General features: G+C 44.9%; 1 protein-coding gene and 1 non-coding gene across 2 annotated transcripts in view; both read left to right on the plus strand.

The window, feature by feature from the left end:
- RNFT2 (ring finger protein, transmembrane 2) overlaps positions 1–24,970 on the plus strand; it is a 110,895-nt gene that overhangs the window by 16,163 nt on the left and 69,762 nt on the right. The window contains exons 5-7 of the mRNA XM_023204187.2: positions 929–1,005; positions 12,984–13,084; positions 21,925–22,078. Coding sequence (XP_023059955.1) covers positions 929–1,005; positions 12,984–13,084; positions 21,925–22,078 — 332 coding nt within the window. The remainder of the gene's footprint in view (positions 1–928; positions 1,006–12,983; positions 13,085–21,924; positions 22,079–24,970) is intronic.
- LOC111538997 lies at positions 24,844–24,947 on the plus strand. Its single transcript, XR_002730536.1, has one exon. It is a non-coding gene; the product is annotated as a U6 spliceosomal RNA (small nuclear RNA).

Below are 24,970 nucleotides of genomic sequence, written 5' to 3' on the forward strand. Positions count from 1 at the left end.
TGTTTGTCTGTTAGCTGGGATTTTTTTTTTTTCTCATTGAACATTAAACTTGAATTCCTTACGGTGCTGTGAGTTCTTTCTTTCTTTCATTTTTTTTTTTTTTTTTTTTTTTTAAGACAGAGTCTTGCTCTGTTGCCCAGGCTGGAGTACAGTGGTGTGATCTCGACTCACTGCAGCCTCCTCATCCTGGGTTCAAGCAATTCTTGTGCCTCAGCCTCCTGAGTAACTGTGACTACAGGCGTGCCCACCAAGTCCAGCTAATTTTTGTATTTTTAGTAGAGATGTTATTTCACCATGTTGGCCAGGCTGGTCTCAAACTCCTGGCCTCAAGTGATCTGCCTACCTCGGCCTCCCAAAGTGCTGGGATTACAAGCGTGAGCCACTGCGTCCAGCTCTGAGTTTTTTCAATGTATGCTTTTATCACAAATTCTATCTGATTCTATCAGATTCTTTTTGAAAGTAGAAATAATAAGAGGCATCATTTACTAACTGCTAGGGATTATGAAGTGGAAGCTTTATCCCTCCATGAGGTGTAAGTAATGTTATTGCTGTGTCTATTTTACAGATGAGGAAACTGGGGCTCAGAGAGGTGCAGTGACTTGCCCAAGCTCACACAGAGAGGAAGTGGCAGAGCTGAGAATTGAACCCGGCCCTTACCAGACTGCACAGCCCATCCCCTTAGCCAGTGCTATAAAGTATCCCCACAGGGACCTAAATCCTGTCCCTAAGTCAGAATGACTCAGAATTCCCAGAGATTTAGATGGCAGCCCAAATCTCCCAGAAGTGGGATTTTTTTTTTTTAATTTTTCTCTCTCTTCTGTCAACTCCAAGGGGCCCAGGGATGCGTCTTTTCCCTCATGTTGCTCAGCACCCGGGCTAGGCCTGATGAGTCTAAGTGGGTGACGTCAGGCCCTTCTCTGTCCCACAGGCATCGCTGTGTGCATTGGGATGGCTAGCACCTTCGCCTATGCCAACTCCACGCTTCGAGAACAGGTCTCTCTGAAGGTGAGTTACTTGCCAATCTAGTCTCCTGTGGCTGCTGCAACAAACAGCCACAAGCCAGGCGCAATCATCCCGCTAAGTCTCCAAAGTCCATTGTATCATTCTTATGCCTTTGCGTCCTCATAGCTTAGCTCCCACATATCAGTGAGAACATATGATGTTTGATTTTCCATTCCTGAGTTACTTCACTTGGAATAATAGTTTCCAGTCTCATCCAGGTCACTGCAAATGCTGTTAATTCATTCCTTTTTATGGCTGTGTAGTATTCCATCACATATGTGTATATGTGTGTGTGTGTGTATATATATACATATATATGTGTGTGTATATATACATACACACACACATATATGATGGAATATATATACACACACACACACACACACATACCACAATTTATGTACTTGTTGATTGATGGGCATTTGGGTTGGTTCCAAGATTTTGCTATTGTGAATTATGCTGCTATAAACATGCGTGTGCAAGTATCTTTTTTGAATAATGATTTCTTTTCCTCTGGGTAGATGCCTAACAGCAGGATTGCTGGATCAAATGGTAGCTATACTTTTAGTTCTTTAAAGAATCTCCACACTGTTTTCCATAGTGGTTGTACTAGTTTACATTCCCACCAGCAGTGTACAAGTGTTCCCTGTCCACTGCATTTACACTAGCATTTATTGTTTTTTGATTTCTTGATTATGGCCATTCTTGCAGGAGTGAGGTGGTATCACATTGTGGTTTTGATTTGCATTTCCCTGATCATGAGTGATGTTGAGCATTTTTTCACATTTTTGTTGGCCATTTGTGTATCGTCTTTTGAGAATTGTCTGTTCATGTCCTTAGCCCACTTTTTGATGGGATTGTCTGTTTTTTTCTTACTGATTTGTTTGAGTTCATTGTAGATTCTGTCAGATGTACAGATTGTGAAGATTTTTCTCCCACTCTGTGGGTCGTCTGTTTACTCTGCTGACTGTTCCTTTTGCCATGCAAAAGCTCTTTAGTTTAATTAGGTCCCAGCTATTTATCTTTGTCTTTATTGTATTTCCTTTTGGGTTCTTGGTCATGAAATCCTTGCCTAAGCCAATGTCTAGAAGGGTTTTTCCAATGTTATCTTCTAGAATTTTTATAGTTTCAGGTCCTAGGTTTAAATCCTTAATCCATCTTGAGTTGATTTTTGTATAAGGTGAGAGATGAGGATCCAGTTTCATTCTCCTCATGTGGCTAGCCAATGATCCCAGCACCATTTGTCGAAAAGGGTGTCCTTTCCCCACTTTATGTTTCTGTTATGTTCAGTTAGCTGTAAGTATTTGGGTTTATTTCCGGATTCTCTATTCTGTTCCATTCATCTGTGTGCCTATTTTTGTACCAGTACCACGCTGTTTTGGTGACTACAGCCTTATAGTATAGTTTGAAATTAGGGAGTGTGATGCCTCCAGATTTGTTCTTTTTGCTTAGTCTTGCTTCAGTTATGTGGGCTCTTTTTTGGTTCCATATGAATTTTAGAATTGTTTTTTTCTAATTCTGTGAAGAATGATGGTGGTATTTTGATGAGGATTGCATTGAGTTTGTAGATTGCTTTTGGTAGTATGGTCATTTTCACAATATTGATTCTACCAATTCATGAGCATGGGATGTGTTTCCATTTGTTCGTGTCATCTATGATTTCTTTCAGCAATGTTTTGTAGTTGTCCTTGTAGATGTTTTTTGACTCCTTGGTTAGGAATATTCCTAAGTTTTGTTTTGTTTTGTTTTGTTTTTTGCAGCTATTGTATAAGGGGTTGAGTTCTTGATTTGATTCTCCACTTGGTTGCTGTTGGTGTATATAAAAGAGCTACTGATTTGTGTACATTAATCTCGTACCTGGAAATTTTGTTTTATATTGGCTGATTCATCACAGATGGCTTTTATTACACTAAGGTATGTCCCTTGTATGCCAATTTTGCTGAGAGTTTTAATCGTAAAGGGATGCTGGATTTTGTCTAATGCTTTTTCTGCATCTATTGAAATGATCAGGTGATTTTTGTTTTAAATTCTGTTTATGTGGTGTATCACATTTATTGACTTGCGCATGTTAAACCATCCCCGCATCCCTGGTATGAAACGCATTTGATCATGGTGGATTATCTTTTTGGTAATTTGTTGGATTCAGTTAGGAAGTATTTTGTTAAGGATTTTAGCATCTATGTTCATCAAGGATATCCATCTGTAGTTTTCTTTTTTGGTTATGTCCTTTCCTGGTTTTGGTATTAGGGTGATGCTGGCCTCATAGAATGAGTTAGGGAGGGTTCCTTCTTTCTCTATCTTGTGGAATAATGTTTAAAAGATTGGTACTAATTCTTCTTTGAATGTCTAGTAAAATTCTGCTGTGAATCTGTCTGGTCCTGGACATTTTTTTGTTGGTAATTTTTTAATTACCATTTCAATCTCACTGCTTGTTATTGGTCTGTTTAGGGTATCTAATTCTTCCTGATTTAAGCTAGAAGGGTTGTATTTTTCCAGGAATTTATCCATCTCTTCTAGGTTTTCTAGTTTATGTGCATAAAGGTGTTCATAGTATCCTTGATTGACCTTTTATATTTCAGTGGTGTCAGTTGAAATATCTTCTGTTTCGTTTCTTAGTGAGGTTATTGGATTTTCTCTCTTCTTTTCTTGGTTAATCTTGTCAATGGTCTATCAGTTTGATTTATCTTTTCAAAGAACCAGCTTTTTGTTTCATTTATCTTTTGAATTTTTTGTTTGTTTGTTTCAATTTCATTTAGTTCTGCTCTGATCTTGGTTATTTCCTTTATTCTGCTGGGTTTGGGTCTGGTTTCTTCTTGTTTCTCTAGTTCCTTGAGGTGTGACCTTAGAGTGTCAGTTTGTGCTCTTTCAGTCTTTTCGATGTAGGCATTTAGGGCTATGAACTTTCCTCTTAGCACCGCCTTTGCTGTATCCCAGAGGTTTTGATAGGTTGTGTCATTATTGTCATTCAGTTTGAAGAATTTTTAAATCTCCATCTTGATTTCGTTTTTGACCCAATTATCATTCAGGAGCAGGTTATTTAATTTCCGTGTATTTGCATGGTTTTGAAGTTTCCTTTTGGAGTTGATTTCCAGTTTTGTTCCGCTGTGGTCTGAGAGAGTACTGATATAATTTCAATTTTCTTAAATTTATTGAGGCTCATTTTGTGACCTATCATGTAGTCTATCTTGGAGAAAGTTCCATGCGCTGTTGGATAGAATGTGTGTTCTGCAGTTGTCAGATGAAATGTTCTGTATATATCTTAAATCCATTTGTTCCAAGGTATAGTTTAAATCCATTGTTTCTTTGTTGACTTTCTGTCTTGATGATCTGTCTAGTGCTGCCAGTAGAGTACTGAAGTCCCCCACTATTATTGTGTTGCTGTCTATCTCATTTCTTAGGTCTATTAGCAATTGTTTTCTAAATTTGGGAGCTCCAGTGTTAGGTGCATATATATTTAGAAATATGATATTTTCCTGTTGGACAAGGCCTTTTACCATTATATAATGTCCCTCTTTGTCTCTTATAACCACTGTTGCTTTAAAGTTTATTTTGTCTGATATAAGAATAGCTACCCCTGCTTGCTTTTGGTGTTCATATGCATGAAATGTCTCTTTCCACCCCTTTAAGTTTATGTGAGTCCTTATGTGTTAGGTGAGTCTCCTGAAGGCAGCAGATGATTGTTTGGTGAGTTCTTATCTATTCTGTGGTTCTGTGTCTTTTAAGTGGAGCATTTAGGCCACTTACATTCAATGTTAGTATTGAAATGTGAGGTACCATTGCATTCATCATGCTCTTTGTTGCCTGTGTACTTTGGTTTTTTTCATTTTTTGTTTTCGCTTTTTAACTTGTATTTTTGTTTTACGGTCCTGTGTGATTTATGCTTTAAAGAGGTTCTATTTTGATGTGTTTCCAGGATTTGTTTCAAGATTTAGAGCTCCTTTTAGCAGTTCTTATAGTGGTGACTTGGTAATGGCAAATTCTTGGTAATGGCGAATTCTCTCAGCATTTGTTTGTCTGAAAAATACTGTATCTTTCCTTCATATATGATTGTTAGTTTCACTGGATACAAAATTCTTGGCTAATCATTGTTTTGTTTGAGGAGGCTGAAGATAGGGCCCCAATCCCTTCTGGCTTGTAGGGTTTCTGCTGAGAAATCTGCTGTTAATCTGATAGGTTTTCCTTTATAGGTTAGCTGGTGCTTCTGTCTCACAGCTGTTAAGACTCTTTCCTTCGTTTTAACTTTGAATAACCTGATGACAGTGTGCCTAGGCAAAGACCTTTTTGCGATGAATTTCCGAGGTGTTCTTTGTGCTTCTTGTATTTGGATGTCTAGGTCTCTAGCAAGGCCTGGGAAGTTTTCCTTGATTATTCCCCCAAATATGTTTTCCAAGTTTTCAGAATTCTTTTCTTCTTCAGGAACACTGATTATTCTTAAGTTTGGTCATTTAACATAATCCCAGACTTCTTGGAGGCTTTGTTCATATTTTCTTATTCTTTTTTCTTTGTCTTTGTTAGATTGGGTTAATTCAAAGACTTTGTCTTTGAATTCTACTTGTTCAAGTCTATTGCTAAGACTTTCCAGAGCATTTCACATTTCTAAAAGTGTATCCAAAGTTTCCTGAATTTTTTATCTTTTTTTCTTTAAGCTATCTATTTCCTTGAGTATTTCTCCCTTCACTTCTTATATCATATTTTGGATTTCATTGCATTGGGCTTTGCCTTTCTCTCGTCCCTCCCTGATTAGCTTAATAACTAACCTCCTGAATTCTTTTTCAGGTAAATCAGGGATTTCTTCTTGGTTTCGATCCATTGCTGGTGAACTAGCATTATTTTTTGGGGGTGTGAAGAGCCTTGTTTTGTCATATTACCAGGGTTGGTTTTCTGGTTCCTTCTCATTTGGGTAAGCTCTGTCAGACGGAAGGTCTAGGGCTGAAGGCTGTTGTTCAGATTCTTTTGTCCCACGGGTGTTCCCTTGTTGTATTCTCCCCCTTTTCCTATGGATGTGGCTTCCTGTGAGCCAAACTGCAGTGATTGTTGTCTGTCTTCTGGGTCTAGCCACCCAGTGAGTCTACCTGGCTCCAGGCTGGTACCGGGGGTTGTCTGCACAGAGTCCTGTGATGTGAACTGTCTATGGGTCTCTCAGCTGTGGATACCAGTGCCTGTTCCCGTGGAGGTGGTGGAGGGTACAATGGACTCCATGAGGGTTCTTAGCTTTGGTGGTTTAATGTGCTATTTTTGTGCTGGTTGGCCTCCTGCCAGGAGGTGGCGCTTTCCAGAGATCATCAGCTGCAGTAATGTAGAGAGGAACCAGCAGGGCCCTAGAACTCCCAAGTTTATTTGCCCATTGTCTTCCGCTACCAGAGAAGACCTTCGTAGGAAAGGACCTGGTGGGGGTGAGGCTAGGCGCGTCTGACCTCAGACTCTTCCTTGGGTGGGTCTTGCTATGGGGGAAGTAGGTGACATTCCCAGGTCGCTGGATTTGTGTACCAAGGAGGATTATGGCTGCTTCTGCTGAGTCATGCAGGTTGTCAGGGAAGTGGGGGAAAGCTGGCAGTCACAGGCCTCACCCAGCTCCCATGCAAAATGAAGGGCCTGTCTCACTCCCACCGTGCTCACCGCAACAGCCCCCAGACCAGTTCCAGGTGGAGAGCGAGAGGGGCTTGAAAACCCGCCCCAGGCTATCCACTTCCCAGCTGCCAAGGAAGAGGCTTTAGTTCTTCCCCCTGCCGTGGAGTCTGCACGCTGGATTTGCACCCTCCCCTGAGTTCTGGCCAGGAGGCTTCATACCCTGTTCAAATTATTACAGAGTTCAGCTAGAGATTTGCTTCTTCCTGTGGAGTTTTAGCCCCTGCCTCTACCCATTGGATCTCCGTGGTGCCAGGCAGGAAAGGACTGCTCGGGGACCCAGCGAGCTCCCAGGGCCTTGCTGTTGCTTCCTTTACCGCTGTATTTTGCTCAGCTCTCCAAATTGACTCAGCGCCAGATAAAGTCGGAGACTTCTCCCGCAAACAGACCTTCAGCTTCCCTGGTGAGGGTGAGTGTTTGGGAGAGGAGGGTCTCCCTTTCCCATTTCCGCAGTTGGGGCACTCACAGTTTTGCCGGGCTCTCCTGGGTCCTGCAGGAGCGGTCCGCTTCCTTCAGAGAGTCTGTGGGTCCTCTCAGGATTGCTGGTTTGTCCTTGCAGTCAATCTGGTGCTAAAGTTCACAATGCGAGCTGCCACCCGCTGCTGCGTCTGGAGCTGCAATCTAGTCCTGCCTCCCATCCGCCATGATCTCACCAAAACCTCTTCTTTTATTTTATAATTTTTAGAGACAGAGTCTTGTCCTGTCACCCAGGCTGGAGTGCAGTGGCATGACCATAGCTTATTGCAGCTTCCAACTCCCAGGCTGAAGCGATCCTCCGACTTCAGCCTCCTAGAGAGACCATGCTTCTGCCTGTCACCCCTGGGTAGATCCCTGAGTGTTCCTTCCTTCTCCCCTCCAACAGCAGCATCTCCTTCACATACCCCTGGCCCAGTCCCTTTACGCCACAGACATTCAGCTCATTAGCTCTCTTTCATTTCTTGTTTCTTTTTGAAACGGAGTCTTGCTCTGTTGCCCAGGCTGGAGTGCAGTGGCATGATCTCGGCATACTGCAACCTCTGCCTCCCAGGTTCAAGCAATTCCCCTGCCTCAGTCTTCCCAGTAGCTGGGACTACAGACACACACCACCATGCCCGGCTAATTTTGTATTTTTAGTAGAGATGGGGTTTCGCCATGTTGGCCAGGCTGGTCTCAAACTCCTGGTAATCTGCACGCCTCGGTCTCCAAAAGTGCTGGGATTACAGGCGTGAGCCACCACACCTGGCCCCATTAGGTTACTTTCATTCCACCTTCATGCTTATGGCCATACCTCTTACGCTGCAGGCTGGACATAGAGCTTCACCGCCATCCTCGTGCATGTCCTCTGTGTCTGCTGAGCACTGTGTGCCTAGCACAGTGCTGAGCCCATTGCTCATCTCGGCAGGTTCATCCCAGCAACCGGGGAGGGAAACAAAATCATTCTGTCATTTTCCCACCGAGGAAAGAGTGGCTCAGAGACACTAAGTTCCTTACCTGAGGTCACACAGCCAGTGCAAGTGGTGGCATCATGATTTGCACCCGGATAGTTGAGCCCATGCTCATTCCAGGTTCAAATCCCTTCTCCTCCACCCACCTGCAGGCCCTCAATTAGGTTACCTTGGTGATCTCAGCCTCAGGTGCCGCCTCTGGAAAAGAGCCTGTTGGCACCAGTTCACAAACCCATTGAAAGGATTAAATAAAATAGTGCATCTAGGCAGGTCGTGGTGGCTCATGCCTGTAATCCCAACTACTCACCTGTAATCCCAACTACTCACCTGTAATCCCAACTACTCAGGAGGCTGAGGCATGAGAATCATTTGAATCTGGGAGGTAGAGGTTGCAGTGAGCCAAGATCACACCACCACACTCCAACCTGGGTGACAGAGTGAGACTCTGTCTCGAAAAAGAAGAAAAAAAGAAAAGAGCCAGGCGCGGTGGCTCATGCCTGTAATCCCAGCACTTTGGGAGGCCAAGGTGGGCGGGTCACTTGAGGGCAGGAGTTCGAGACCAGCCTGAACAATGTGGTGAAATTCCATCTCTACTAAAAAAAATACAAAATTAGCCAGGTGTGGTGGCTCACACCTGTAATCCCAGGTACTTGGGAAGCTGAGGCAGGAGAATTGCTTGAACCCAGGAGGTGGAGGTTGAAGTGAGCCAAGATCATGTCATTGCACACCAGCCCAGGCAATAAGAGTGAAACTCCATCAGAAAAGAAAAAAAAAAGAAAGAAAAGAGAGAAAAGAAAGGAAGGAAAGAAGGAAGGAAGGAAGGAGGGAGGGAGGGAGGGAAAGAAGAAAGGAAAAGAATGGAAAAGGAAAAGAAAGGAAAAGAAGAAAGGAAAGAAGAAAGGAAAAGAAAGGAAAAGAGTGCATACAAGGTGTAGTGCATAAGTACTGGGCATGGTGGCCTATGCCTCTAATCCCAGCAACTCAGGAGGCTGAGGCAGGAGGATCCCTTGAACCCAGGAGTTTGAGACCAGCCTGGGCAACATAGCAAGACCCCCCTCTTCTCTATAATTTTTTTTTTTTTTTTTTTTGAGATGAAGTCTCAGTCTGTCACCCAGGCTGGAGTGCAGTGGTGCAATCTCCACTCACTGCAACCTCCGCCTCCCAAGTAGTGAGATTACAGGTGTGTACCACCAACGTTACCAAGCGATTCTCCTGCCTCAGCTTCCTGAGTAGGTGAGATTACAGGCGCATGCCACCACGCCCAGATCATTTTTGTATTTTTAGTAGAGATGGGGTTTTGCCACGTTGGCCAGGCTGGTCTTGAACACATGACCTCAGGTGATCCACCCACCTCAGCCTCCCAAGTGCTGGGATTACAGGCATGAGCCATTGCACCCGGCTTGCAAAATTTTTTTTTAAAGTTAGCCAGGTGTGGTGGCATGTGCCTCTCCTCCTAGCTACTCAGGAGGCTGAAGCAGGAGGATTGCTTGATCCCAGGAGTTTGAGGCTGCAGTGAGCTATGATTGCACTACTGCACTCCAGCCTGGGCAACAGAGCAAGACCTTCTCTGTTTAAAGAAAAAAAAAAAAAGGTGCTGTTTAGCATGGTGCCTGGCATATAGGAAACATTTAATTGAGCTAGTTTTCAAAAGTCTGTGCTTTCAGAAAAAAAAAAAAAAACTCATCAAAAAGGGGCCTAAGGATGTGAATAGGCAATTCTCAAAAGAAGATACACAAATGGCCATCAAACTTATGAAAAAATACTCAACATCACTAATGATCAGGGAAATGCAAATCAAAACACAATGCAATACCACCTCACTCCTGCAAGAATGGCCATCATCAAAAAAATCAAAAAATAATAGATGCCGGTATGGATGCAGGAACACTTTTACAGTGCTGGTGGGGACATAAACCAATACAACCACTATGGAAAACAGTGTGGAGATTCCTTAAAGAACTGAAAGTAGAAGTACCATTTGATCCAGCAATCCTACTACTGGGCATCTACCCAGAGGAAAAGAAGTTATTATACGAAAAAAATACTTGCTCACACATGTTTATAGCAGCACAGTTCACAATTTCAAAAATGTAGAACCAGCCCAAATGCCCATCAATCAATGTGTAAGTAAAGAAAGTGTGGTATATGTATATGAAGGAATACTACTCAGCCATAAAAAGGAATGAATTAATGGAATTCGCAGCAACCTGGATGAGATTGGAGATTATTATTCTAAGTAAAGTAACTCAGGAATGAAAAAAATAAACCTTTTATGTTCTCACTGATAAGTGGTAGCTAAGCTGTGAGGATGCAAAGGCATAAGAATGATACAGTGGACTTTGGGGACTCTGGGGGAAAGGGTGGGAAGGGGGTGAGGGATAAAAGACTGCAAATTGGGTTCAGCATATACTGCCCAGGTGATGGGTGTGTGAAAATCTCGCAGATCACCACTGAAGAACTTATTCATGTAATAGCACCTGTTCACCAAAAACCTATGGAACTAATTTTTTTTTTTTAAGTCTGTGCTTTCTCCTGCACAGGTGATCCCATAATAATCACCAGCTTCACTGACCCTTCTATAACATCATCTGCTTTCTCAAAAACACTTGGGCCTCCATGCAGGATGGAGGACAACCTGGTCTCCATTTGCACGTGAGCACATTGAGGTTCGGAGTTGGGGACAGAGTCAGAGGTCCTTCCTGACCCTTAGTCTCATCTTCTTTATGCAAACTCCTTTCTGCTGCTCTTAAAACAGTAGGAGGGGCCAGGGACAGTGGCTCATGCCTATAGTTCCAGCACTTTGGGAGGCTGAGGCAGGTAGATCACCTGAGTTCAGGAGTTCGAGACCAACCTGGCCAACATGGTGAAACCCCGTCTCTACTAAAAATACAAAAATTAGCTGGGCATGGTGGCGGGCACCTGTAATCTCAGCCACTTGGGAGGCTGAGGCAGGAGAACCACTTGAACCCAGGAGGCAGAGATTGCAATGAGCTGAGATTGCGCCATTGCACTCCAGCCTGGGCAACAAGAGTGAAACTCCGTCTCAAAAACAAACAAGCAAAAATAGCTTTGGGGGCTAGGTCTCTCTAAAATGCAGTAACATCCAAATGGCACCTTTACTTAAATTTTAGGAGCTAAGAGGATCTCTGTATCCATGGACTGGCCTCCAGAGGTCCTTGATCCTCATGAAGACACAGGTGACACTTTGCCTGTGTGTGCATATCTTCCATAAGAGCAGGTCTACATGGCCCTTAGTAAGCGTAGCCATCTCAGCTTATTAGGAGAAAACTACCTCCTTTGTCCTTCAGATTTTGTCTTCCCAGAACATTGCTAATTCCCTCTTCCTATTCCACCTTTGGTTTGGATTCATAGAGAATTAAACTGGAATCTATTATTTATTGGAGTAAAAAGAGCTACCGGGTGGATTAATCACATTGATAAGAGCAGTTGGTTGGTTGGAGGTGGTTTCTAGCGTCATTAACCTTGACCGCTCCTGGAATAATGGGTGGATGGAGATGCATTTGTTTCGTCCACTCTCTGGAAATGTGCATCGTAACAGTGCGTGGGGCACTGAGCTGTGTCTAGAGACAGTGTGTATGAGCATTTACCGAAACCACAGGGAAGGTTGCACTGGGAAAGTTATGACCTCATCTTATTCCAGCAATGTAGCCACTCCAGTCCAAGAAAAGACATGAGCTGTTGAGAATCAACAGCAGAGGGGTCTGCCTGCGTGTCCCAGGGTACACAGGCAGGAACATGCCCCCCTTTGCATCTCCTTCAGACATTTCCTAGGATTGCTCTAAGACTGTGAAACTGCTGGGAAACAGCAAACAGGATTTCCAATTTGTCTTCCTGGGGACTAGACAGGAACGAGGCTGAAGAAGGAGAAATGGGGCTAGATTGTGAAGGGCTTTGAGAATTAGGTGTATAAGTTTGAATTTAATTCTACGCTGTGGTGCTCCATGGAACGGTCAGTCCAGGGCAGTGGGCTAGAGGTCTGTCCTAGAAAAAGTGAAAGCAGAAATTTCCAACTTCTAGATCCGAACCTTCACTGGGTTATAAACTCTTAATAATCAGTCCTATTGCTTAGCAAGCTTCAAATATGAATCTGTACCAGACTGAATGTTTGCATTTAAAAATGTGACTTTTGCCTGTAATTCCAGTGTTTTGGGAGCCCAAGGCAGGAGGATCACTTGAGGCGAGGAGTTTAGGACTAGCCTGAGCCAAATAGCAAGATTCTGTCTCTACAAAAACATTTTTTTTTTCAATTAGCCAGGTATAGTGACACCTGCCTGTGGTGCTAGCTACTCAGGAGGCTGAGGCAGGAGGATCACTTGAGCCCAGGAGTTCAAGGTTACAGTGAGCTATGATCACCCTACTGTACTCCAGCCTAGGCAACAGAAAAAATAAATAAAATTAAAAATTTGATTTAATCTTTAACAACTCCATTTTCAAATGAAGACACATGCCCTTGAGGTTTCTTAACCTCTCTGTGCTTTAGTTCTTAACAGCATTTTATGTACTTTGATTCTTACAACTCTATAAGGTAGATACTAAGATATACCCATTTCACAGATGAGGAAAGGGAAACTGAAAGAGTTTAAATAACTTGCCTGGAGTTGGACGGCTCCCACACAGGATTTGACCAGGGATTTGAATGTGTGCCATCCAGCTCGAGTCTGCTACGAACCACGTTGCTCTCTTGCCTTTCTAGATAGTTTTTGAAGCAGATGTCCACCATTCTGCCACCTTCTCCGTGACTACCCCTTGGGTCTCAGTGGAATGGAAAGGTTCCAATGCCCTTCCCTTCACCTTCAGCACCACTTCCTTCAAAACGTTGACAAAGTGAAAAGCTGCCAGTCATCAGGGTACATTCTGGAAGGTTCTGCCACGTCCACCTTTGATATCACAGATCTCTTGCTTTGTCTTCAGGAGAAGAGGTCGGTACTGGTCATCTTGTGGATCTTGGCCTTTCTGGCGGGGAACACCCTCTATGTGCTTTATACATTCAGCTCCCAGCAGCTGTACAACAGGTGAGCATGGGAATCCAGCCCCCACGGTGGGAGAGTGGGGCACTTGGCTGGGCTTGGGGCATATACCCTTTCACTTGAGAATGAGGCACAAGCTCTATGTCATGTTATAAATTCCAAATTCCACCCTGCTATTACTCCTCATGCATATCTAAACCAGCACTCAATAGTAGAAATTCAAGGCAAGCCACATAGGTAAATTAACATCTTCTAGTTACTGAAAACTAAACAGAAACAGGTGGAATCAATTATAATAATTGATTTTATTTAACCCAGTATATCAAAAATATTTGGGTTTTGTTTGTTTGTTTGTTTTGAGACAGGATCTCACCGCATCACCCAGACTAGCAGTAGTGTGATCATGGCTCACTGGAGCCTCGACCTCCCTGGGCTCAGGTGATCCTCCCACCTCAGCCTCCCAAGTAACTGGTACTACAGGTGCATGCCACCACACCTGGCTAATTTTTATAGTTTTTGTAGAGACGGAATTTCCCGTTGTTGCCCAGGCTGGTCTCGGACCTCTGAGCTCAGGCGATCCACCTGCCTTGGCCTCCCAAAGTGCTGGGATCATTACAGGCATGGGCCACCGCACCTGGCCCCAAAAGATTGTCATTTCAACATGCAATCGATATAAAAATTATAAATGAGATATTTTACTTTTTTTTTTTTTTTTTTGAGATGGAGTCTCACTCTGTTGCCCAGGCTGGAGTGCAGTGGTGTGATCTTAGCTCACTGCAATCTCGGGTTCAAGCAGTTCTCCCGCCTCAGCCTCCTGAGTAGCTGGGATCACAGGCACGTGCCACCACGCCCAGTGAATTGTTGTATTTTTAGTAGAGACAGGGTTTCACCATATTGGTCAAGCTGGTCTCAAACTCCTGACCTTGTGATCCGCCTGCCTCGACCTCCCAAAGTGCTGGGATTACAGGCGTGAGCCACTGTGCCTGGTTTTGCATTCTTTTTTTACATTAAGTCTTTGTAATCTGGTATCTTACACATACAGCTTATGTCAGTTCCAACCAATCACATTTCAAGTATTCAAAATGGTTAGTGAACACTGTATGAATAGTGCAGCTCTGGAATATTTCTGGAAGGACAACCAAGAAACTGGAAATAATAATTGCCTCTTGGTGGGCACTGGAGATCAGAAACCTACTTTGCGCAGTTTGGCCTTTTTTTTTTTTTTTTTGAGATGGAGTTTCACTCTTTGTTGCCCAGGCTGGGGTGCAGTGGTGCAATCCTGGCTCACTGCAACCTCTGCCTCCCAGGTTCAAGTGATTCTCCTGTCTCAGCCTCTTGAGTAGCTAGGATTACAGGTGCCTGCCACCACACCCAGCTAATTTTTGTATTTTTCGTAGAGATGGGGTTTCACCATGTTGGCCAGGCTGGTCTCGAACTCCTGACCTGAGGTGATCCGTCGACCTCGGCCTCCCAAAGTGCTGGGATTACAGGTGTGAGCCACTGGGCCCGGCCGAAAATTCTTTTGAAACGAGACGCTTCCTCCACAAATCTGCCAGCCTAAATGATGCAGGCAGAATCTCACTCACTCCCATGGACATCTCGAATGGTCAACAGTTTCTCTCCTGAGTTCCTTCAGGGCTGCTTGCCAGCCTCCAATTTTTTTTAGTGAGTTTGTTTCCCCTGGTGCCTATACATTGCTGTCCATAGTTGCTGCCCCATCAATATTTGTCAAATAAATGAATAGCTCATATTTTTTTTTTTTTTTTTTTTTTGAGACACAGTCTTTCTCTATTGCCCTAGCTGGAATGTAGTGGTGCCATCATGGCTCACTGCAGCCTTGAACTCCTGCGCTCAAGTAGTCCTCCCACCTCAGCCTCCCGAAGTGCTAGGAATACTGGCACAGACCCCCACACCTGGTCACAATTTTTAAAGTTACTTATATTTCTAATTTCAAAAGTAATTTATTTTTAATTGTGAAAATTGGAAAACCCATTTCAAAAGGACCAAAACCACCTCCAATTCTGTCACCTAACATAAATGTCATGCTAACATTTTTCTCTACATATTTATACCTATTTGTTGTGGAAATTGTAGCATGCAGAACATGCCATTGTACAACTCTTTCATTTACCAGCATATCACTTTAATGCACAAGAAATGTCAATAAATGCAAGGAGCATTTCTTTATTTATTTTGAGACAGAGTCTTGCTCTGTCGCCCAGGCTGGAGTGCAGTGGCACAATCTTAGCTCACTGTAACCTCCATCTCCTGGGTTCAAGTGATTTTCCTGCCTCAGCCTCCTGAGTAGCTGGGATTACAGGCAAACGTCACTACACTTGACTGATTTTTTTTTTTTTTCTTGAGACAGGATCTTGCTCTGTCGCCAGGCTGGAGTGCAGTGGCATGATCTTGGCTCACTGCAACTTCTCCCTTCTGGGTTCAAGCGATTCTCCTGCCTCAGCCTCCCAGGTAGCTAGGACTACAGACACATGCCACCACACCCAGCTAATTTTTGTATTTTTAGTTGAGACAGGGTTTCACCAAGTTGGCCAGGATGGTCTCGATCTCTTGACCTTGTGATCTACCTGCCTTGGCCTCCCAAAGTGCTGGGACTACAGGTGTGAGCCACCGCACCCGGCCAATTTTTTATAATTTTAATAGAGACAGGGTTTCACCATGTTGGTCAGGCTGGTCTCAAACTCCTGACCTCAGGTGATCTGCTTGCCTTGGCCTCTCAAAGTGTTGAGATTACAGGCATGAGCCACCATGCCCAGCTGCAAGTAGCATCTATTGACACTTCCTGTGTATGTGCCTAAGACTATATTAAGAAAACATATCAACTAAGGGCCCTTTGGGTTACCAGCTTAAGCAAACAGGGAATTCTTCCAGGCATTGCTCCATGCAGGGACTCAAACAATCCTAGGAAAACCAAACAACAAGGCCTGAGAAAGGGCAGGGACCAGGGACTTCCTGGAATTTGATGTTCAGTTCTTGGCATGACTTAGCCATTCACTGGCAGTCTCTGTTTCTCCTTTAAAGTTAAAGAGAGCGCACCTCTGATTGGCTTTTCATGGGCCATGGGAGCTGGGTCGCAGAGTCCAGTGGGGATGTGGATGCTTTTCCTGAGGATGGCAGTGGTGAGCACCTCTCAGAATAGAGTCACAGGCTCAGCAGATGCCCTAAATGCAACTACTTGGAAGAATCTATAGAGGTTGTAAGGGTGCTGGAAATCACATCTCTACATCAGACACAAAATTGTGTAAGTCCCAGACTTAGAGATTTCACAAACCAGTAAAGCGACCCACATCAAAGTCCAGGGGGTTACCATGTAGATATCAGCTTGCTTTTTGCAACTAAAAACATATTTTAAAAATGATCATCCTTTGGGAGGCCAAGACGGATCACGAGGTCAGGAGATCAAGACCATCCTGGCTAACACAGTGAAACCCCGTCTCTACTAAAAAATACAAAAAACTAGCCGGGCAATGTGGCGGGCGCCTGTAGTCCCAGCTACTCGGGAGGCTGAGGCAGGAGAATGGTGTAAACCCAGGAGGCGGAGCTTGCAGTGAGCTGACATCCGGCCACTGCACTCCAGCCTGGGCAGCAGAGTGAGACTCCGTCTCAAAAAAAAAAAAAAAAAAAGATCATCACGTAATAGCCAAAAGGTGGAAGCAAGCCAGTGACCCAGTGTCTATTGACAGATGAATGGATAAACACCCTGTTGTATGTGCATACAGTGGAATGTTATTCAGCCTGAAATAGGAAATTCTGACACATGCTGCAACATGGATGAACCTTGAGGACATTTTGTGAATTGAAATAAGCCAGACACAAAAGGACATTAGGTGTATGATTGCACTTACATGAAGTACCTAAAGTAGTCAAATTTATAGACAGAAAGGAGAATGATGGTTGCCAGGGACTGTGGGGAGAAGGGAATGTGGAGTTACTGCTAATGGGTACAGAGTCTCAGTTTTGCAAGATGAAAAGAGGTCTGTGGTTAGATGGTGGTGATGATTATGCAACAATGTGAATGTACTTAGCATCATTGAACTGTGCACGTAAAAATGGTTAAGACGGTACATTTAATGTTCTGTGTGTTTTACCACAATTAGGAAAAAAGATCATCTACCACTGACATCATTTCATAAAAGAATGGTTATTTTAACACCAAAGAATTAATTAGGAAAGAAAAATAATCCTGTAATCGGAATACATTTGGCTTCATTTTTTAAAAAGTATTTGGAGATCACTGCATAAGTGAATGTTATCAGAATGTGGCTGCTGTTTGTGGAAACTATCAGAGCTGTCAGAATTGAGGGAAGATTATTTTGTGGATGGTTGGGGGTAGGGTTGGCCAGAGGACCTCTAGGACAGGGTTGAAACTCAAATCAGGCTTTCAGATCACATCCATCTGTTTAGAGATTGAACTTTGAGGATTGTGTGGTTTCGCCACTTTCTGAGGCCACCCATAAAAGCAATTTGAGGAGCAGTTTCGAGGCGTCAACACAGATCTCATACCCTGCATTCAGTGCATGGTCTAGAATGTCAAGGTCCTGGTGGAGGGTGGAGGAGGTGGAGTTTCCCAGAACCTTGGATGAATTTCCAGCTCATGCCATTTTCTGGGTATGATCATATTCCCAGGCTCAGACCTCTGTGCCCCCATCAAAGCAGGCTGAGTCAAACTGGCACACAGGAAGAGAGAGAGAGAGAAGCTTAAGAGAGGAGCAACAGGCTGGGCGCGGTGGCTGACGCCTGTAATCCCAGAACTTTGGGAGGCTGAGGTGGGCGGATCACCTGAGGTCAGGAGTTCGAACCAGCCTGGCCAAAATGGTAAAACCCCATCTCTACTAAAAATACAAAATTAGCTAGGTGTGGTGGCGCACACCTGTAATCCCAGCTACTTGGGAAGCTGAGGCAGGAAAATCGCTTGAACTGGGGAGGTGGAGGTTGCAGTGAGCTGAGATTGCACCATTGCACTCCCGCCTGGGCAGCAAGAGCGAAATTCCGTCTCCAAAAAAAAAAGAGAAGAGCAACATAGCTGAGTCCTTGTCCTTACTGAAGTCACCACTCTAGAGTGTGCTTGTGTGTGACGCCAACAACCATTGTCTTATTTTGGCCTCTTGGGGACCCATTTCACAGGTGAAGAAACTGAGACTTCATGAAGTCCTTGCTAAGGAGGGCTTGGAGGCGGCCCTTACCAGTGAGCTTGAATATTCTCAGGATTTGATGTCTAATGACCAATATCAAAGTCTTAATTCTACCTCTTCCCAGCTTTGTGCCGTTGAGCAAGTCATGTCACCTCTCTGAGCCTTCCCTAGTTTCCTCATTTGCAAAATTGGAACCAAGTTCACATTCTTCCCTTATCTGCCTGCAGGCTAGTTAGGAAGGCCACATGTCATAAGACTCATGAAAGTGCCGGGTAAACAATAAAACATTGAACATATATCATAATTAATATGATTATTTTATGATTAATTATCATAATTAGGCTGGGCACAGTGACTCATGCCTGTAATCTCAACACTTTGGGAGGCCAAAGTGGGTGGATCACTTGAGGCCAGGAGTCTGAGACCAGCCTGGCCAACATGGCGAAATCCCGTCTCTATTAAAAATATAAAAATTAGCCTGGCGTGGTGGTAGGCATCTGTAATCCCAGCTACTCGGGAGGCTGAGGCAGAAGAATCACTCGAAGCCAGGAGACGGAGGTTTCAGTGAGCCCAGGTTGTGACACTGCACTCCAGCCTGGGTGACAGAGTGAGACTCCATCTCAAAAAAAAAAAAAACCGTAATTATTGGTGGAGGTGCCTAAGGAGGAGCAAAACTGACAATAAAATATATCCATCCATTAAAGTTTGTAGAGTACTTTAGAAATGAGTAGACTTGATGATGAATCCATAGAAAAACATTTTTGCACCCACCCCCCCAAAAAAGCAAAAACAAACAAAAAAACTCACTAAGATGATGGAATAAAACCCAGATAGATAGATTGAACACCAACTGGTGTCCAAGATAAAATGGAAAGGATAAGGCAGATCTTTAAGATAAAATGGAAAGGATGAGGCAGATCTTCATTTGATCATGATCATGGAAGCATTGGAGATTTGGCAGAGTGGAAATCCACCAACCAGCCTGGGATATCCTGGGAAGGGCAATAGCGGAGCTAAAGACAGGAGCTCAGGGCCGCAAACCTCTCCCTGTATTATGACCTGGATGACCACTCCAACTTGCAGGCAAGGAATCCCATGGAGACAGGGCGAGGATGTGGGAGGGTCACTGAAGGTGTTGTGAGTGACCTGTCAGTAGTTTTGCCCTACTCAAAATAACCCAGACCAACCCATTCTTACGATGCTAGAATAGGGGCCTCATTTTGCACCCTTTTCCACCAGCCCAGCTGAGTATTTCCAAAGCATATAGAAAGCATCCATTCTGTGCTGAGTGCACTTCTCCCTGCTTTGGAGGAGGCTGATGGGATTCAGTCTGGCCCTTGCCCACAGCCTGTAATCCGGCGGGAAGAAAGGAGAGGGACCAGCGTGGGTTGAGTACTGGTTCCAATCTAAGCTCCACATTCAACCCGAGATGAAGCAGGAAGGTGACCACCTCTTAGTGCCCCGGTGTCCTCAGCTCAAAATGGGATATATATATATATATGTTTTTGTTTTTGTTTTTTTTGAGAAGGAGTTTCACTCTATCGCCCACGCTGGAGTGCAGTGGCGCGATCTCGGCTCACTGCAACCTCTGCCTCAGCCTTCTGAGTTGCTGAGACTACAGGCATGCACCACCATGCTCGGCTAATTTTTATTTTTTTAATAGAGACAGGGTTTCACCGTGTTGGCCAGTCTCGAACTCCTGACAAGTGATCCGCCTGCCTCTGCCTCCCAAACTGCTGGGATTAGAGTCATGAGCCACCGCGCCCAGCCTCAAAATGGGATATTCACAGTACCTACTTCATAGAGTCTTTGGGAAGACAACATGGGTTAAGACATGTAAAATACACAGAGCAGGGCTGCATGACATCTAAAGCCAGGATATTTTAGCTACTATTACAAAGAACATTCCCCCCGGGAGGGTGTTGGAGAGCAGTGCCACTCAAAGTGTGGTCTGTTCACCAGTGCCAGTTTGAGAACTGCTTGTTGTCTGTCTCCAACGAGTTAAGTACAGAAACTGAACGTGAGGTTTCACTTACCTGGTCATGGACAGGTTTACACTACTCAGCTGTAGAGTATGGATGGAGAACTTTACCTGCAGCCAGGATGTCTGGGTTCCAGGCCACCTCTGTCCCTTAATATTTTCAGGACCTTCCACATATTACTTTACCTTTCTGTGCCTCAGTTTCCTCATCTGCAAAATGGGGTGGATAAAAGTACCTGCCTCATAGTATTACTATCGTCATCACTGCTGCACCGCAGGGTCTGTAATCTGTCCATTATCTCATCAAATCCTGCCAATGACACCATAAGGGAGGGAACAATTCCCATTTTATTCATGAGAACACTGAGGCTTACAGAGATAACTTTATTTGCCCAGGGTGCAATAAATGGAGAAGCCTGGATTCCAGATCAAGTCTGTCTGAAACCAATGCCTTTATGCTTATGTAGTGTGACTTTGGGCAGCTGGCTTCACCTCTCCAAGCCTTATTTATAAACTGGAGATGAGCAACACTCACTGCACAGGACAGTTGTGAGGATCAGTGAGCAGAGAGCTTAGCACAGTTCCTGGCACATCAGTTTCCCTCCCTGCTTCATAGTATTGGCCTGCCTTCCTAATTTCCTCTCCCTGCCTTGCCTCCCTCTCTTCCTCCTCCTTTCTTTTCTTCCCTCCTTCCTTCCTTCCTTCCTTTTGCCTCCTCTTATAAAGCCTGTTGTGGACCCACAAAACTAGAGGGCACTGTTACGGTTGGGTTTGTCCCCACAAAAACTCATGTTGAAATTTGATCCCCAGTGGTGTTGGGAGGTGGGGCCTAGCGGAAGGTGTTTGGGTCACGGGTATGGATCCTCCATGAGTGGTTTGGTGCCATTTTCATGATAGTGAGTGAGTTCTTGCTTTGGTGAAACTGGGTTAGTCTCATGGGAATGGATTAGTTCCTGTGAGGGTGGGTTCTTATAAAGCCAGGATGCCCCTGGGGTTTGTCTGCTTCCCCTTTGGCCTTCTCCTTCATGTTATGATGCACTAGAAAAATAACCCTCACCAGAAGCTAGTGCCGTGCCCTTGAACTTCCCAGCCTGTAGAACCCTGGGCTAAATAAAACTCCTCTGGCTGAGAGCAGTGGCTCATGCCTGTATCCCAGCACTTTGGAGGCTGAGGCGGGCGGATCACTTGAAGTCAGGAGTTTGAGACCAGCCTGGCCAACATGGCGAAACCCCGTCTCTACTAAAAATACAAAAAATTAGCCAGCTGAGTTGGCAGATGCCTGTAGTCCCAGCTACTTGGGAGGCTGAGGCGGGAGAATCACTTGAACCCGGGAGATGGAGGTTGCAGTGAGCCGAGATCACACCACTGCACTCCATCCAGCCTGGGAGACAGAGCAAGACTCCATCTCAAAAACAAACAAACAAGCAAAACCACCTCTTTCCTCTACAAATTACCCAGCCTAAGGTATTCTGTTATAGCAACACAAAAAAAAGGACTAAAACAGGGACCTTAATGAAACTCCAGGCCAATATGGTCATTTAACTCTCAAGGAAACTAAGACTCAGAGAGGTTAAAAGATCCACATGAGGTCACACAGCAGGTGAGTAGCAGATTCAGGAAAAGAACACAGACGTCTGACTCCCAGTTCAGTGCTTTTTCTGCAGGTGATACTTAGAAGGCTCCCGAGTGAGTAGAAGGAGCTGCTGAGGCCTGGCCCTAAGGGAACCTTCTGACCCTCTGAATCCTTCCCCCAGCCTCATATTCCTGAAGCCCAACCTGGAGACACTGGACTTCTTTGACCTGCTGTGGATCGTGGGGATCGCAGACTTTGTTCTAAAGTACATCACCATCGCCCTCAAGTGCCTCATCGTGGCCCTGCCCAAGATCATCCTGGCCGTCAAGTCCAAGGTAGGCGCTGGCTGCGACCATCAGGTAACCCCAGTCACATGGATCACACAGAGGATTCAGGGTGCCTTCTGAGGAGGAAAGAATGGATGAGGGTGGACTGATGTCAGCATATAAAATAAACAGAGCCTGAGCTCTTAGCTCCTGTCACCCACCTCTTCTAATTCCATGAAGCTGAGCATGGCTCTTTGTCATCACCACCTTGTCACACCTCTACTTTCCAAGTGCATTTCCTAAGTTAGGTTGTTCACAGCTACCCTTGATGCAATTTTCATCCACATTTCACCTGAGAGAGGGAAAAAAAAAGCATGTTAGCATGCTCTGGGTCCTGCTTCTCCCAGGGAAGGAGAGCCCTAATAGGTTTTCACTCTTTGTGGCTTCCAGGAGCTAATTTTATAGAGGGGACTGAGGCTCAGAAGGAAAGAGCTCCATGATTGGTTAGTGATGTCTGCCACAGACCCTGGAGTGGGTAGTGAGGACAATGATGCTTTGCAGTGTATCACAGAGAAAGGCCTCCAGGCAGGTGTTGGAATGAAGAGACCTTGGGGAATAGACATTGGAGTTCAGAGGACTGAGCAGGGCTCAGGCAAGGTATCACCTATAGGACATAGCGATTTCCAGTGGCTCTGTAAGGTGACCCAAAGGGAATGTGGACTGAAGCAGATGGACTAAAGAATGTTTAAAGTCTCCTGCTTTCCATTATGTAAAAACAGCCATCTTTCAAGTTCAGAAAGCTGAGACATGTCCCAGGCATTGCTTGACAGCAGAGCAGCTTGGAAGTGACCATTGATCTTGAGTGGCAACTAACCCAACCCATGACCCCAATCTTTGGGCCCGTTTTGGTCCTCCCACCTTTCATGTCCACTCCCTTCCTCCACTGTGTGATTTAACATGGTGATCCCCAACCTTTTTGGCACCAGGAACCGGTTTCACGGAAGACCGTTTTTCCACGGATCAGGGTGGGGATGGTTTCAGGATGAAACTGTTCCACCTCAGATCATCAGGCACTGGGTTCTCATAAGGAGTGTGCAACCTAGATCACCCCTCGCATTTGCAGTTCACGATAGGGTTTGCACTCCCAGGAGAATCGACTGCCGCGGTTGATCTGATGGGAGGTGGAGCTCGGATGGTAATGCTTGATCACCCACTGCTCACCTCCTGCTGTGCGCCTGGTTCCTAACAGGCCACAGTCTAGTACTAGTCTTCAGCCCCAGGATTGGGGACCCCTGATTTATCTAGTTGAGCCAAAATCCTAGGCTGCTGAGGTTTTCTTAGATGAAGCCACAGCTCTGGTACCCAAAAGGCAGTGCCAGGAAATGCAAAATGGCATAAAGACCAAAAAAAAAAAAAAAAGAGAGATGTGGAGAAGAAAGGCCAGAGGGGAAACAACAGGCCTAGGAAAGTCCTCAGATGCCTCCCATTTACCCTCCCCAAGACCATGATGACCAGGACCTTTTGCCTATTGAGCTCGTGCGGGGTTCCAGGTCGGCACCACGCACTTGACACTGGAAAGCAGCATGGCCTGATGGCTATGCCCATGGACTCTGGCATCAGACACATCTGTGTTCAGATCCCAGCCATGCACCTCTCCAGCTGTGTGACTTTGGGCAGGTGACAAAAACCTAGTTTCCTCTTCTGTCAACTAAGAATAACAATAGCACCTTCCTCCAAAGTACTCCCTTTGTAAGAACTATTGGTTGTGGGAAATACAGAGTGCTTTGCTCCACACTCAGCACATGGTAATTGCTCAATGAGTGATTCACAATCCCTGTGTTGTCTAATCTTCATGACTGCCAGCTTTGCACTGATTAGCTGTGCAACCTTGGATGAATGACTTAGCCTCAGTGCCCTCATCTGTAAAATGGGGTAATAGTTTTTCAGCTAAATGGCTTCCTCTGATCGTTTCAGCTACACTCTCCATCTTTCTCATCCTGCTGTCTGCCCAGGGGGCTGACCTGCATGAACCATGGGTTCCTGTGCCCATCAGCTTCCAGTTGGGTTCAGGCGATGGAGAGAGAGGCAGAGGTGTTTATTCCCCCAGCATGTTAGTCTCCTGTGGCTGCTGTGACAAATTGCTACAAACTTAGCGCTTTAAAGCAACATTAATTTATTATCGTTCTGGAGGTTAGGAGTCCAAAATGGGTTTTACTGGGGCAAAGATGAAGGTGTTGGCAGAGCTATGTTCTTCCTCCATCTTCCAAATCAGTGATGTCAGGTTGAGCGTTCTCTCCTCTCTCCTCTCTCCCTCCCTGCCACACCTCTGCCTTCATTGTTGCATCTCCTGATTCTTGCCCTCCTGCCTTCCTCTTTCTTATAAGGACCCTGTGATGACACTGGCCCCACCCGAATAATCTAGGCTCATCTCCCATCCTTAATCACATCAGCAAAGTCTCTTTTGCCACATAAGGTAACATTCACAGGTTCCAGGGATTAAGGTGTGGACATCAGCTGGGCGCGTTGACTCACGCCTGTAATCCTAGCACTTTGGGAGGAAGAGGTGGGCGGATTGCCTGAGCTCAGGAGTTCAAAACCAGCCTGGGCAACATGGCGAAACCCGGTCTCTACTAAAAATACAAAAAAATTAGCTGGGTGTGGCAGCATGCACCTGTAGTCCTAGTTATTCGGGAGGCTGAGATAGGAGAGTTGCTTAAACCCAGGAGGCAAAGGTTGCAGTGAGCCGAGATTGCACCACTGCACTCTAGCCTGAGCAACAGAGCGAGACTCCGTCTCCAAAGAAAAAAAAAAAACAAAAACAAGATGTGGACATCATGCCCACTTCAGCAGCACATATGCTAAAATAGGAATGACACAGAGATTAACATGGCCCCTATGCAAGGATGACACACAAATTCGTGAAGCATGCTATATTTTTTTTAATTAAAAAAAAAAAAAAAT

The sequence above is a fragment of the Piliocolobus tephrosceles genome, chromosome 10 (assembly GCF_002776525.5).
Source record: "Piliocolobus tephrosceles isolate RC106 chromosome 10, ASM277652v3, whole genome shotgun sequence".
Lineage (NCBI taxonomy): Eukaryota > Metazoa > Chordata > Mammalia > Primates > Cercopithecidae > Piliocolobus > Piliocolobus tephrosceles.